The sequence below is a fragment of the Ovis canadensis genome, chromosome 24 (assembly GCF_042477335.2).
Source record: "Ovis canadensis isolate MfBH-ARS-UI-01 breed Bighorn chromosome 24, ARS-UI_OviCan_v2, whole genome shotgun sequence".
Lineage (NCBI taxonomy): Eukaryota > Metazoa > Chordata > Mammalia > Artiodactyla > Bovidae > Ovis > Ovis canadensis.
The window spans coordinates 34899215-34913263 of record NC_091268.1 but is presented as its reverse complement, the minus strand read 5'-3'; the positions used below and the strand labels follow the sequence as shown (position 1 = coordinate 34913263).

The 14049-nt window shown below is 39.4% G+C and overlaps 1 protein-coding gene across 1 annotated transcript in view; it reads right to left on the bottom strand.

The window, feature by feature from the left end:
* Window positions 1-9775: 9775 nt before the first annotated feature.
* Window positions 9776-14049, bottom strand: part of LOC138428861 (phospholipid-transporting ATPase ABCA3-like) — a 199605-nt gene continuing 195331 nt past the window's right edge. Inside the window, exons 23-24 of the mRNA XM_069569794.1 lie at window positions 10277-10350; window positions 9776-9895 (exon numbers count right to left, since the gene is read on the bottom strand). Of these exons, the coding sequence (XP_069425895.1) occupies window positions 9776-9895; window positions 10277-10350 (194 nt within the window). The remainder of the gene's footprint in view (window positions 9896-10276; window positions 10351-14049) is intronic.

Below are 14049 nucleotides of genomic sequence, written 5' to 3'. Positions count from 1 at the left end.
CATTACTCTGGAAGGTGGATCAAAAAAGATATTGCTGTGATTTATGTCAGAGTGTGTTCTGCCTATGTTTTCCTCCAGGAATTTTATAGTGTCCTGTCTCATGTTTAGATCTTTAATGCACTTTTTAAAAGATTAGAAAAATTTTTAATTGAAGGATAATTGCTTTACAGAATTTTGTGGTTTTCTGTCATACATCAACAAAAATCAGCCATTGATACACCCCTCCCTCCTTGACCTCCCTCCCATCTCCCTCCCCATCCCATCCTTCAGCCTGTCACAGAGCCCCTGTTTGAGTTCCCTGAGTCATACAGCAAATTCCCATTGGCTACCTATTTTACATATGGTATTGTGAATTTCTATGTTACTGTTTCCATACGTCTCCCCTTCTCCCTCCTCCTCTCTCACCATGTCCATAGGTCTGTTCTCTGTGTCTGTTTCTCCACTGTTTCCCTGAAAATAGATTCATCAGTGCCATCTTTTTGGAACATGCTTCCCTTGTAGCTCAGTCGGTAAAGAATCTGCCTGCAATGCAGGAGACCCAGGTTCAATTCCTGGGTCCAGAAGATCCTCTGGAGAAGGAAATGGCAACCCACTCCAGCATTCTTTCCTGGAAAATCCCATGGACAGAGGAACCTTGCAGGCTACAGTCCATGGGGTTGCAAGAGTAGGACATGACTTAGCAACTAAACCATCACCATCGTTTAAGATTCCATATACATGTGTCAGTATACGATATTTATATTTCTCTCTCTGACTTGCTTCGCTTGTATCATAGGCTCTCGTTTCATGTATCTCATTAAAATGGATTCAGATGCATTCCTTTTTTATGGCTGAGTAGTATTCCATTGTATATATGTACCACAGCTTCTTTATCCATTCATCTGTTGATGGACATTTAGGTTGCTTCCATATTCTAATTATTGTAAATAGTGCTGCAATGAACACTGCGGTACGTGTGTCTTTTCCAATTTTGGTTTCCTTAGGGTATATGCATAGGAGTGGGATTGATGGGTCATATGGTGGTTTTATTCCTACCATTTTAAAGAATCTCTATAGCGTCTTCCATAGTGGCTGCATCAGTTTATATTCCCACCAGCAATGCAAGAGTGTTCCCTTTTCTCTGTACCTTCTCCATCATTTATTGTTTGTAGACTTCTTGATGATGGCCATTCTGACTGATGTGAAGTGGTATCTCATTGTACTTTTGATTTGCATTTCTCTAATAATGACTGATGTTGAGCATCTTTTCATGTGCTTGTTTGCCATTTGTATGTCTTCTTTGGAGAAATGTCTCTTCAGGTCCCGTTCCCACTTTCTGATTGAGTTGTTTGTTTTTCTGATATTGAGTTGTATGAACTGCTTGTATATTTTGGAAATTAATTCTTTGTTAGTTTTTTCCTTTGCTATTTTTTTCTCCCATTCTGAGGGCTGTCTTTTCACCTTGTTTGTAGTTTCCTTTGCTCTGCAAAAGCTTTTAGGTTTAATTGGGTCCCACTTGTTTATTTTTGTTTTTATTTCCATTACTCTAGGAGGTGGGTCACAGAAGATCTTACTTTGATTTATGTAATTGAGTGTCCTGCCTGTGTTTTCCTGTAAGAGTTAAAAAATAGTTTCTGGTCTTACGTTTAGGTCATTAATCCATTTTGAGTTTATCTTTGTGTATGGTGTTAGGTAGTGAAGTACGTGAAGGCTGTATATTTGTATATTGTCACCCTGCTTATTTAACTAATATGCAGAGTACGTCATGAGAAACGCTGGGCTGGAAGAAGCACAAGCTGGAATCAAGATTGCCGGGAGAAATATCAATAACCTCAGATATGCAGATAACACCATCCTTATGGCAGAAAGTGAAGAGGAACTAAAAAGCTTCTTGATGAAAGTGAAAGAGGAGAGCGAAAAAGTTGGCTTAAAGCTCAACATTCAGAAAATGAAGATCATGGCATCTGGTCTCATCACTTCATGGGAAATAGATGGGGAAACAGTGGAAACAGTGTCAGACTTTTTTTGGGGGGGCTCCAAAATCACTGCAGATGGTGACTGCAGCCATGAAATTAAAAGATGCTTACTCCTTGGAAGGAAAGTTATGACTAACCTAGATAGTATATTGAAAAGCAGAGACATTATTACTTGCCAACAAAGGTCCGTCTAGTCAAGGCTATGGTTTTTCCAGTGGTCATGTATGGATGTGAGAGTTGGACTGTGAAGAAAGCTGAGTGCCGAAGAATTGATGCGTTTGAACTGTGATGTTGGAGAAGACTCTTGAGGGTCCCTTGGACTGCAAGGAGATCCAACCAGTCCATTCTAAAGATCAGTCCTGGGTGTTCACTGGAACGACTGATGCTAAAGCTGAAACTCCAGTACTTTGGCCACCTCATGTGAAGAGTTGACTCATTGGAAAAGACTTTGATGCTGGGAGGGATTGGGGGCAGGAGGAGAAGAGGATGGCAGAGGATGAGATGGTTGGATGGCATCACTGACTCGATGGACATGAGTCTGAATGAACTCTGGGAGTTGGTGATGGAGAGGGAGGCCAGCGCACTGCGATTCATGGGGTTGCAAAGAGTCGGACACAACTGAGCGACTAAACTGAACTGAACTGAACTAAAGAGTCAACCATTTTTTTGAGTGTATCAATTGTTCTTTTGTTTTTTTAATTGCTGACTAGTATTCCATTGTTTCAATGTATGTACTGATTCTTCATTCATTAACCAGTTGAAGGATGTTTGGATTGTTTTCAGGTTGTGGCAGTTATTAAAAAGTCACTTTAAAGATTTAATCTGTTTTTTTTTGTGTGAACATAAGGTTTTGTTTCTCTTGAGTTAAAACCTAGGAGTAGAATTGTGGAGACATATAGCAAGTGTGTGTTTACTTTTATAAGAAACTGTCAAGCTGTTTTCCAAAGTGGCTGTATAATTTTGCATTTCCACCAACAATGTATGAATATTTCAGTTGTTCCACATCTTCATCAATAATTGTTAGTTATTTTAATTTTAGCTTTATAATAGAAGGGTAGTGTTATCTCATTGTGGTTCTGATTTCATTTTTCCAATGACTAACAATGTTGAACAACTTTTCTTGCCCTTATCTGCCATTTGTATATGTTCTTGGGTCTGTTCAGATCTTAAGCTGTAATGAAATACCATGGACTGGGTAGTTTATAAATAATATTTATAAATAATATAAATTCTATAAATCATATAAATTTATTGCTTATCATTCTGGAGGCTGGAGTCTGAGATCACAACGCTAGCATGGTTGGATGAAGGCTCTCTTTCTAGTTCATAGCTAGTATGTTTTTCTGTGTCCTCACTTGATAAAAGGGGCAAGAGATCTCTGTGAGGTCTCTTATGAATATATCTTAAAAATATTTATTTGGTTATGCTGCATCTTTGTTGCTGCATGTGGGCTTTCTCTAGTTGCAGTGAATGGGGGCTGCTCTTCGTTGTGTTGCACAGGCTTCTCATTGAGGTGGCTTCTCTTGTTGCAGAGCGTAGGCTCTAGGCACGCAGGCTTCAGGAGTTGCCGCTTGAGGGCTCCAGAGCACTGGATTCAGTAGTTGTAGCTCATGGGCTTAGTTGCCCTGTGGTATGTAGAATCTCCCTGAACCAGGGATCAGACCTGTGTTGCCTGCATTTGCAGGTGGATATCCACTTACCCCTTATCCATAGTACTGATACACATCACCAGGGAAGTCTGGAGTCTCTTTTGTAAGAACACTTATCCCATTCATGAAGTCCTCACCCTCATGATCTAATCACTTCCCGAATGCCCATCTGCCTAACATCTCACCTTTGATAGGCTTCAGCAGACAAATTTTGGGTGAACACATTCAGACCATAGCATACTAGATACAAATACCTTGTTGGATATAATTTCACCCAGTGCAAATATTTTCTGCCAGTTTGTGGCTTGTATTTTCATTTCCTTAACAATGTTTATTAATAGCATAAAATTTAATTTTGTTGAAGTCCAATTTATCAGTTTTTTTCTTTCACGGGTTATGGTTTTTTGTCATAGCCAAGAAATCTTTGACTAAGACAAGGCCGTAAAAAATTTCCCATTTTCTCTGCACGTTTTACAGTTTTGGGTTTTATACTTAGGTCTGCTAAGTCACTTCAGTCGTATCCGACTCTGTGTGACTCCACAGACAAGCGGCCCACCAGGCTCCCCCGTCCCTGGGATTCTCCAGGCAAGAACACTGGAGCGGGTTGCCATTTCCTTCTCCAGTGCATGAAAGTGAAAGGTGAAAGCTGAAAGTCAAGTTGCTCAGTCGTGTCTGACTCTTAGCGACCCCATGGACTGCAGCCTACCAGGCTCCTCCGTCCATAGGATTTTCCAGGCAAGAGTACTGGAGTGGGGTGCCATTGCCTTCTCCATACTTAGGTCTATGATCCATCAAATAAAAACCTCTTTTAAAGAATAGTTATAGTTTCATAGAAAAATAAGAAAAATAGTAAAAAGAGTTCTCATACACTTCATATCCAATTTCCTCTATCATTAACATGTTACAGTAGTGTGATACCTTTTTCACAATTAGTGAACCAATGTTGTTGCATTAGCTAAAGTTCATATTTTGTTCAGATTTCCTAAATGTTTACCTAATGTTTTTCTGTTCCAGGATCCCAACCAGAATAGCATATTACATTTAATCTTCAAGTCTCTTTAGGCTTCTCCTTTAAGTCTTATTTTGAAACTTGTCCTTCTTGTACCTGTCCCTTCCAAATGAGAGGTCTGACTGTGAACAGGAGATGAATGAAATGAAGGTGAAGTTATAGTTACTGGAATGACATACACCAACTTTGTGGTAGTGGAGGGAGACCAACAGCCAGGAACCTTGGGAAAAGAACATCTTAGACCCTGGAAAGTCTGAGGGAAAGGAGGACATTAATGATCTTTTGTCATTCAGAACCACTGGTGGAGTATGCCTTGTGAAGGAAAATGCTATGATGCAATTCTCCCAAACTGTTCCATGCATACTACACTTGACTATCATCTTTTAAAAGTCTTCCATCTTTTATCAGATGGTTCTGATCACAATTTAATCACCATTCTCCTTAACAAGGCAAGAATAGTGGTAGGAATACAGAGTTCAGTTCAGTCATGTCTGACTCTTTGTGACCCCATGGACTGCAGCATGCCAGGCTTCCCTGTCTATCAACAAGTCCCGGAGATTGCTCAGACTCACGTCCATTGAGTTGATGATGCCATCCAATCATCACATCCTCTGTCATCCCCTTCTCTTCCTGCCTTCAATCTTTCCAAGCGTCAGAGTCCTTTCCAATGAGTCAGTTCTTCTCATCAGGTGGCCAAAGTATTGGAGCTTCAGCATCAGTCCTTCCAATGAATATTCAGGACTGATTCCCTTTAGGGTTGACTGGTTTGATCTCCTTGCTGTCCAAGGGACTCTCAAGAGTCTTCTCCAACACCAGAGTTCAGAAGCATCAATTCTTCGGCTCTCAGCTTTCTTTTTAGTCAAACTCTCTCATCCATACATGACTACTGGAAAAACTGTAGGAATACACAGAAGAATTGTATAAAGAAGTCTTAATGACCCAGATAACCATGATGGTCTCTAACCAAGAGCCAGACATCCTGGAGTGTGAAGTCAGGTGGGCCTTAGGAAGTACTACCATGAACAAAGCTAGTGGGGGTGATGGAACTCCAGCTGAGTTATTTCAAGCCCTAAATGATGATGCTATTAAAGTGCTGCACTCAATATGCCAGCAAATTTGGAAAACTCAGCAGTGACTATAGGAATGGAAAAGATAAGTTTTCATTTAAATCCTAAAGAAGGGCAATGCCAAAGAAAGTTTAAACCACTGCACAAATGTGCTCATTTCACATGCTAGCAAAGTAATTCTCAAAATCCTTCAGGCTAGGAAGCTGTGAACTGAGAACTTCAGATGTATAAGCTGGATTTAGAAAAGGCAGAGGAACCAGAGATGAAACTGCCAACAGTTGTTGGATCATAGAGAAAACAAGAGAATTCCAGAAAAAACGTCTGCTTCACTGACTACACTAAAGCCTTTGAATGTGTGGATCACAATAAACTATGGAAAATTCTTAAAGAGATGGGACTACCAGACCACCTTACCTGCCTCCTGCAAAACCTGTCTGCAGGTCAAGAAGCAACAGTTAGAACTAGACATGGAATAACAGACTGGTTCCAAATTGGGAAAGGAGTATGTGAAGGCTGTATATTGTCACCCTGCCTATTTAACTTATATGCAGAGTACATCATATGAAATGCCAGGTAGATTTTTTCCAGGAAGCACAAGCTGGACTCAAGATTTCTGGGAGAAATATCAATAACTTTAGATATGTAGCTGACACCACCCTATGGCACAAAGAGGAACTAAAAACCTCTTGATGAGGGTGAAAGAGGAGAGTGAAAAGCTGACTTAAAAGTCAGCATTCAAAAAACCAAGATCATGGCATGCAGTCCCATCACTTCATGGCAAATAGATGGGGAAACAATGGAAACAGTGACATATTTTCTTGGGCTCCAAAATCACTGCAGATGGTGACTGCAACTATGAGATTAAAAGACGCTTGCTCCTTGGAAGAAAGCTATGACTAACTTGGACAGAATAGTAAAAAGCAGAGATATCACTTTGCCAACAAAGGTCCATATAGTTAAAGATATGTTTTTTTTTTTCTGTAGTCATGTATGGATGTGAGAGCTGGACCGTAAAGAAGGCTAGAGCACTGAAGAACTGATGCTTTTGAATTGTGGTGCTAGAGAAGACTCTTGAGAGTCCCTAGGGCAGCAAGGAGATTAAAGCAGTCAATATTCAGGTAATCAACCCTGAATATTCATTGGAAGGGCTGATGCTGAAGGTGCAGCTCCAATTCTTTGGCTGCCTGATGCAAAGTGCTGACTCATTGGAAAAGACCTTGATGCTGGGAAAGACTGAGGGCATGAGAAGAAGATAACAGAGGATGAGATGGTTGGATGGCATCATTTACTCAGTGGATATGAGTTTGAGCAAACTCCAGGAGATAGTGAAGGAGAGGAAAGCCTGGCGTGTTGCAGTCCATGGGGTTGCAAATAGTTGCACATGACTGAACAACTGAACAACAGTAACTCCTTAACATTAATGGTAAGCTTACTGGAAATACCAGTGGATGGCTCCACTTCCCATGTAGTACACTTGTTAACACCCACATCTTACCCATCCCTTCTTTTGTAGCCATTGTTCTATCTTTCCTTGGGGGCAGCTAAATGCCTTCTGTTGTTGGTATAGACAAGTGAATGGGTTGCATTCATGTTCCTCAAGTAGTCTCTCAAAAGGCAAAGGCTAGATTCAATTATTTATACCAAACTGAGAATCTTAATATTTATAAACTGGCCAGAAGGATATGTTTGAGGCACTGTGAACCTGTGTGATGTCTGACTGAGATGGATCCCACTGGGGGGCATGAATAACTGAAAAACTTTCTTGGGGTACCAGTTGTACCCACATAATTGTATCACTGTATGAAATCGAGCCATTAGCTTGCTTCCCTTCAAAAAACATTGCCTTGCTCCTTTGAGTTGGTTATAAGAGAGCAGGCATTTAGGAAGGCAGTTAAATCAGAATCTCACAACCAAGGTGGTTTAGAGTGGTAGAACTTTCCAGATTTTCTTTTTGCAGGCCAGCAGAGAGTCAGTGTAATTACTATTACATTGTGCTATTCATGAATCAGTGCCTCAGTACAAGTGAAATGGTGAATACAGAAATGCAAGAAAGCCACTTGATTTTCTAAGGTTAACTAAATTGGTTTATAGGATTTGTTCAGCTAGTTGGTTCTGAGATCTGGGAGGCATGGTTAAAGTCAAATACTGTAGGTTAGCCTCATCATGTTGTTTAAAGTTCTACTGATAGTAGTCTTAACAATTGTATGAGGCAAATTAAATAAATTTGAACCAAATAAATTTGGTCCAAATCTAAGATTAACCAGAGTAGCTGATGAGGTAGTATACTCAAGAGGAAATATGCTAGAAGTCAAGATGGGAGATATTATTGGGATACAATTTTTCATGGGTCTTTTGTGTTTCTGTATGATTTTCAAGAAAATGTATTAACTGCCTTTTTGTTTTACAAGAATGTTTTTTGCAAGGCTTTTGCAAGAATGATTATAGAGCAAATGGCTTTTGACAAGAGACAACATCTCCCTCTGGACCAGCGGAAAGGTTTACTTAATGTTCAGTGTAATAAAATGTTTACTTCCAGAGCACACGTTGGGCAGGTTTACTGACTGCCCATTATGAAGATTTGAGTTCCAGAAGCTCAGGGTTCCTCTCCTGTAACACAACCCTTTGAATAAACAGGTAGGATTGGGGACCTGACACAAATATGATCTCTGCCTACTGTTACTGCTGTGAGTAGCAAAATCTAGTGTCTTTTTTTTTTTTTTTTACTGCATAGGGTCTTTGTTGCTATGTGTGGGCTTTCTCCAGTTGTGGTGAGTGGGGATTACTCTTGGTTGCAGTGTGAGGGCTTCTCATTGTGGTGGCATCTCTTGTTGTGGAGTAAAGGCTCTAGGCACACTGGCTTCAGTCATTGCAGCATGTAGGCTCAGTAGTAGTGGTTTGCAGGCTCTAGAGTGCAGGATCAGTAGTTGTGGCACACAGGCTTAGCTGCTCTGCAGCATGTGGAATCTTCCTGGACCAGGGATTGAACCTGTGTCCCCTGAATTGGCAGATATATTCTTATCCACTGTACCACCAGGGAAGTCTCAAGTCTTGTGTCCTTGACCTAGGATTCCAGTGTCTTCTGCCAGTATTCATGGAACTGTGGTAAGCTAACTTGACAATTTACAGGTAGGGTAAAATCTCAGACCCTTCACAGTTCAGTTCTTGACAAGAGGTCACTTACTCTAATCATCAAAGTTTGCAAACTTTCTTCTTTGGGGTTTCAGTTTGTGTACACACATACACAGAGTGATAGAGACATACACACACAGAGACAGACAGAGACACAGAGAGAGAGAGAGAAGAAGAGGGGAATGAGAAGGAGAAGAGAGAGAAGAAGAAGGAGAAGGAGAGGAGAAAAAGAAAGAAGAGGAGAGGAGAGAGGGGAGGGGTGGGAGAGTGAGATTGAGAAAGACAGAGAGAGGGAGAGAGATGCTTCTATATCTAGTTGTAGGCAGCAGCCTAGAGAGGCATAATTGTCACTGGTTGGAAAATGATGCTGAGCAAGGCCTTGTGGGTCTCCTAAGAATAAAGATTTTGTGTGTCCCCCATTTCTTTGATTACAGGAAACAGCCTTCATTCAGCCTCCATGGCCTTCCTTGAGTTCCAGTGGGCAGATTCAAGCAGTTGTTAATTGGGGAAGAGAGGGGGGCTTGTGAGACCAGGGAGAAACAGTCAAGGATAGCCTTGGGGCAGGGTCCTGTTTCCCCATAAGTGGGTACACACAACGATATCTTTGCCTCCTCTAGGTGGGAAAAGTTAACAGTTAATGACAGTACGCTGCTCACAAGCATGTAGAACCTCAGACCAGTTGGAGCCGAAGGTTGATGATGCTGACTCCTACTTACCTTACCACTAATCCATCAGAAGACTGTCCATGTACGGATCATACCCTCCTTGAACAATTACTATAAAACTTATTATCTTCTTCAAGTTGGGACATTTGAGAGCATTAGTCTACTGTGGCCCCCTTTACCTGGCAAGGCAATAAAACTATCCTTTTCTACTTCACCCAAAACTCTGTCTCCAAGATTCAATTTGGCACTGGTGTACAGAGAAACTGAGCTTTTGGCATCAGAAATGAATCTCATAGCAGCTTTATTTCTTGACCTTATCAATATTAGCAAAAGTCAGGAAGATTTGTTCCAATGTTATCTGACTGATGAAATAGTCTACTAGATTGAATAGTGTTTTAGCTTCCTCCATAATATGAAACACCTTTAACAGAAAAAAAAAAAATCATGGTGTTACCATTGCTGTATCCTCAGATGAACATTTTCCCCCACCCAATCACTTCCCAATTCCTGCCAGGTTTATGCTTAGGAATAAAAAGATATGGAAAGGGGAAGTTAGAAGAAGGAAAAGGTGGTTGAAAAATAGAGACGAGGAGACAGTTCTTTATTTCTATTCTCTTGATAGGTATGGAATATTAGAGGTTAGGGTCAGAAGTATCAATCAAACTACAGGGGCCTTTGGAAAGTAACTTAAAAAGTTCTCCTCTGCAAATATCATGTTCCCATCCCACATGCTTGAATCTCTGAGCTTCCCATCGGTCTCCATTAACACATAATGTTAGAAATGTATGATTTCAACAATCACCTTTCCCCAACAAATTCCCTTGCTGGGAATGTAGTAGCCAATAATTCCTTGATGATCCTGGTTTATGATGTTACCTAAGAAAGGAAAGATTTGACAGGTGAGTAATAGAGAGGGCCCTGTTTACAAAATTCCCCAATAATTCCCTTTCCAGTTATCCCACCAAGAGAAATAATATATGCATTTAAAACAAAGATGACATAATTCCATTTTTACTACATATAACTTTGTTAAGTATTTCAATAGATTTACTTCCACATGAAGTATGGTCTTATTGTCACTTTTAGACATGGAAAAAATAACTCACATGCTCTTTGCCAAAGTGGAATTACATGAATTCTAAAGATCATGGCATCCGGTCCCATCACTTCATGGGAAATACATGGGGAAACAGTGGAAACAGTTTCAGACTTTATTTTTTTGGGCTCCAAAATCACTGCAGATGGTGACTGCAGCCATGAAATTAAAAGACGCTTACTCCTTGGAAGAAAAGTTATGACCAACCTAGATAGCATATTCAAAAGCAGAGACATTAGTTTACCGACTAAGGTCCGTCTAGTCAAGGCTATGGTTTTTCCAGTGGTCATGTATAGATGTGAGAGTTGGACTGTGAAGAAGGCTGAGTGCTGAAGAATTGATGCTTTTGAACTGTGGTGTTGAAGGCTCTTGAGAGTCCCTTGGACTGCAAGGAGATCCAACCAGTCCATTCTGAAGGAGATGAGCCCTGGGATTTCTTTGGTAGGAATGATGCTGAAGCTGAAACTCCAGTGCTTTGGCCACCTCATGCGAAGAGTTGACTCATTGGAAAAGACTCTGATGCTGGGATGGATTGGGAGCAGGAGGAGAGGGGGACGACTGAGGATGAGATGGCTGGATGGCATCACTGACTCGATGGAAGTGAGTCTGAGTGAACTCCTGGAATTGGTGATGGACAGGGAGGCCTGGCGTGCTGCGATTCATGGGGTCGCAAATAGTTGGACACGACTGAGCCACTGAACTGAACTGAACTGAATGATTCTTAATACCTTTTCATATGTTTCCTGCTTGTTTTGATTGTTTTTTCAATATTGAAAATTTCTCTCTCTGAAATATAAATTTCTGTTTCCCTAGCTGTTAGGAATAACAAAATCAACTCTTTGCTTGGCTGTGTGCAGCATAACTGCTGATTGCACATGTGTCTTATTGCTGTCAGAGATTTTGGCCTCTTTGTATTCTAGGTTCTTGGAGGAATACTCTGCCACCTAGTTTTTGTTAAAAATGTTTTCATGAGTTTTTGCTTGTATCATTCTATTTCTTCCATTTTGGTTAGAAATTTGGGAAAATTCAAAACTGATCATTTGGTTTTAATTTCAGTAATTATAATTTTTGTATCTGAACATTTTGTTTGCCTTTTTTCAAATTTGCTTTGTTTATTTTTAAAGAAAATTCTGAAGTATCACACATACAGCAAACAAATAAAATCATAATTGAAAAAAACACATGTAACTAATATTCATAGCAGCACTATTTACAATAGCTAGACATGGAAACATCCTAGATGTCCATCAACAGATCAATGCATAAAGAAGATGTGGTATATGTATATACAATGGAATATTACTCAGCTCTAAAGGGAATGAATTTGAATCAGTTCTAGAGAGGTGGATGACCCTAGAGCCTGTTATACAGACTGAAGTAAGTCACAAAGAGAAAAATAAGTACTGTATATTAATGCATATATGTGGAATCTAGAAAAATGGTATCAATGAACCTATTTGCAGAGAAAGAATTGAGATGGAGATATAGAGAACAGACTGGACACAGCGGGGGGAAGGAAAGACTGGGATGGATGGACAAAGTAGTATTGACATATATATAGTACCATGCGTAAAAGAGATATCTGGTGAGAAGTTGCTGTATAACACAAGGGAGCCCAGCCTGGCCCTCTCTTATGACCCAAAGGGGTGAGATGGGGGTGTGGAGGGAGGCTCAAGAGGGAGGTGATATACATATACAGTAATGACTGATTTGCATTGTTGTACAGCAGAAACCAATGCAACATTGTAAAGCAATTTTCCTCTGATTAAAAAAGTAAACAAATCATAATTATACCACTCAATGAATTTTCACAAAGTTCATTGCATCTTTTGTGTTTGGCTTTCTTTCTCTTTCCATATTGTGTTTGGGTTGTATGCTATGGAGTTGTAGTTTGTGCATTCTCACTGATGAATACTATTCCAATGTATATGTACAGTGTTCCACTTCAGTAGACTAAATCATATTCCATCATATTATGAATATGCCATAATTTATTTATCCATTCCATTGATGAATGGAAGTTTTAGCCATTATATATAGTTTTAGCCATTATGTGTAGTGCATTAATAAACAGTCTTGTACATATTTTTTAGTGAACATATGAACTCATTCTTACTGTGTACCTTAGAAGTAGAAGAAGAGAGAGTATCCTTCACAGTGATGCTAAAATTAGACACCACAACTTACAAGAAAAGAAAATTATAGATCAGCATATCTTCTAAGCATAGGAGAAAATACACTTAGCAAATACTAGTAAATTGAATCAAACATTACATAAAAAAGGGAATACATTACAACCAAGTGAGAAGGAATACAATGTTAGATTACATTAAAAACTCAACCAATGTAATTCACCACACTAATAGAAAAAAGGGCAAAGATTATTAAATCATTTTGATGGATGTATAAACAAAACTCTCTTTTTGGCTGTTGACAATTTGGTTGTAATGTATCTTGGTGTGGATCTCTCTGAATTTATCCTATTTGAAACAATGGTTTTAGATTTGTAGATTCAAAGCTTACATCAAATTTGAGTTTTCAGCCATTGTATCTTCAAGCGTTCTTTTTACCCTTTTCTTTCTCTCTCTTTTCCTCTGGGACTCCCAAACTGCATATGTTGATCTTGGTATCGTTCAACAGGTCTGTTAGGCTCTGTTCAATTTTCTTAAACCCTTTTTCTTTCTGTTCCTCACACTTGACCATTTCAATTGTGCTATCTTCAAGCTTGCTCATTTTTCTCTATGTTCAAATATGCCTTTGAATCCATGTAGTGTATTATTCTTTTCAGTAATTGTACTTTTCATCTCAGAATTTCTTTTGGCTCCTTTCAATACTTTCTATCTTTTTTTATTGAGTTTCCAATTTCACTCATACACTGTCTTCTTAAGTTTGTCAATGTCTTCCTTTAGCTCTTTGAGCATTTTCAAGACACTTGTTTGAGTCCTTGTCTAGTAAGCCTTCCATCTGTTCTTCTTCAGAGATGGTTTCTTTTGATTATTTTTTCTTTTGAGTGGGCCAAACTTTCCTATTACTTTGTTTTATGATTTTTTCGTGTGAAAGTGAACACTTGAATCTTAAAATACGATAACTCTGGGAATCAGATTCTCCCTTTTCTCCAGTGTTTGATGTTTAAAAAAGCTTAAAATTGTTGGAGGATGTCTCTGTGCTGGAGATAAGCTTGAGTTTTAAGTGTGAGATCTCCTCAGATGTATTTTTTTTTGTGCCTACATCTTTCTCTGGCATATGCAATGACTTTCTAATTTTTTTGCATATATTGTGAGTTTTGAATATCATAATCCCTACATGTCTCATTTCTGAAAGGCAGGAAAGGGAAAAATGAAAAAAAGTACTTTCTCTTTAAATTCTCTGCACGCTCTTTCAGCTGATGGTGGTTGCATTAATGGTGACCTGCCTTTGTGTCTTTAGGTCCTTGGTTCAAAGGATTAATCTGTAATCAGAATACAGAGCCTTGATATTTT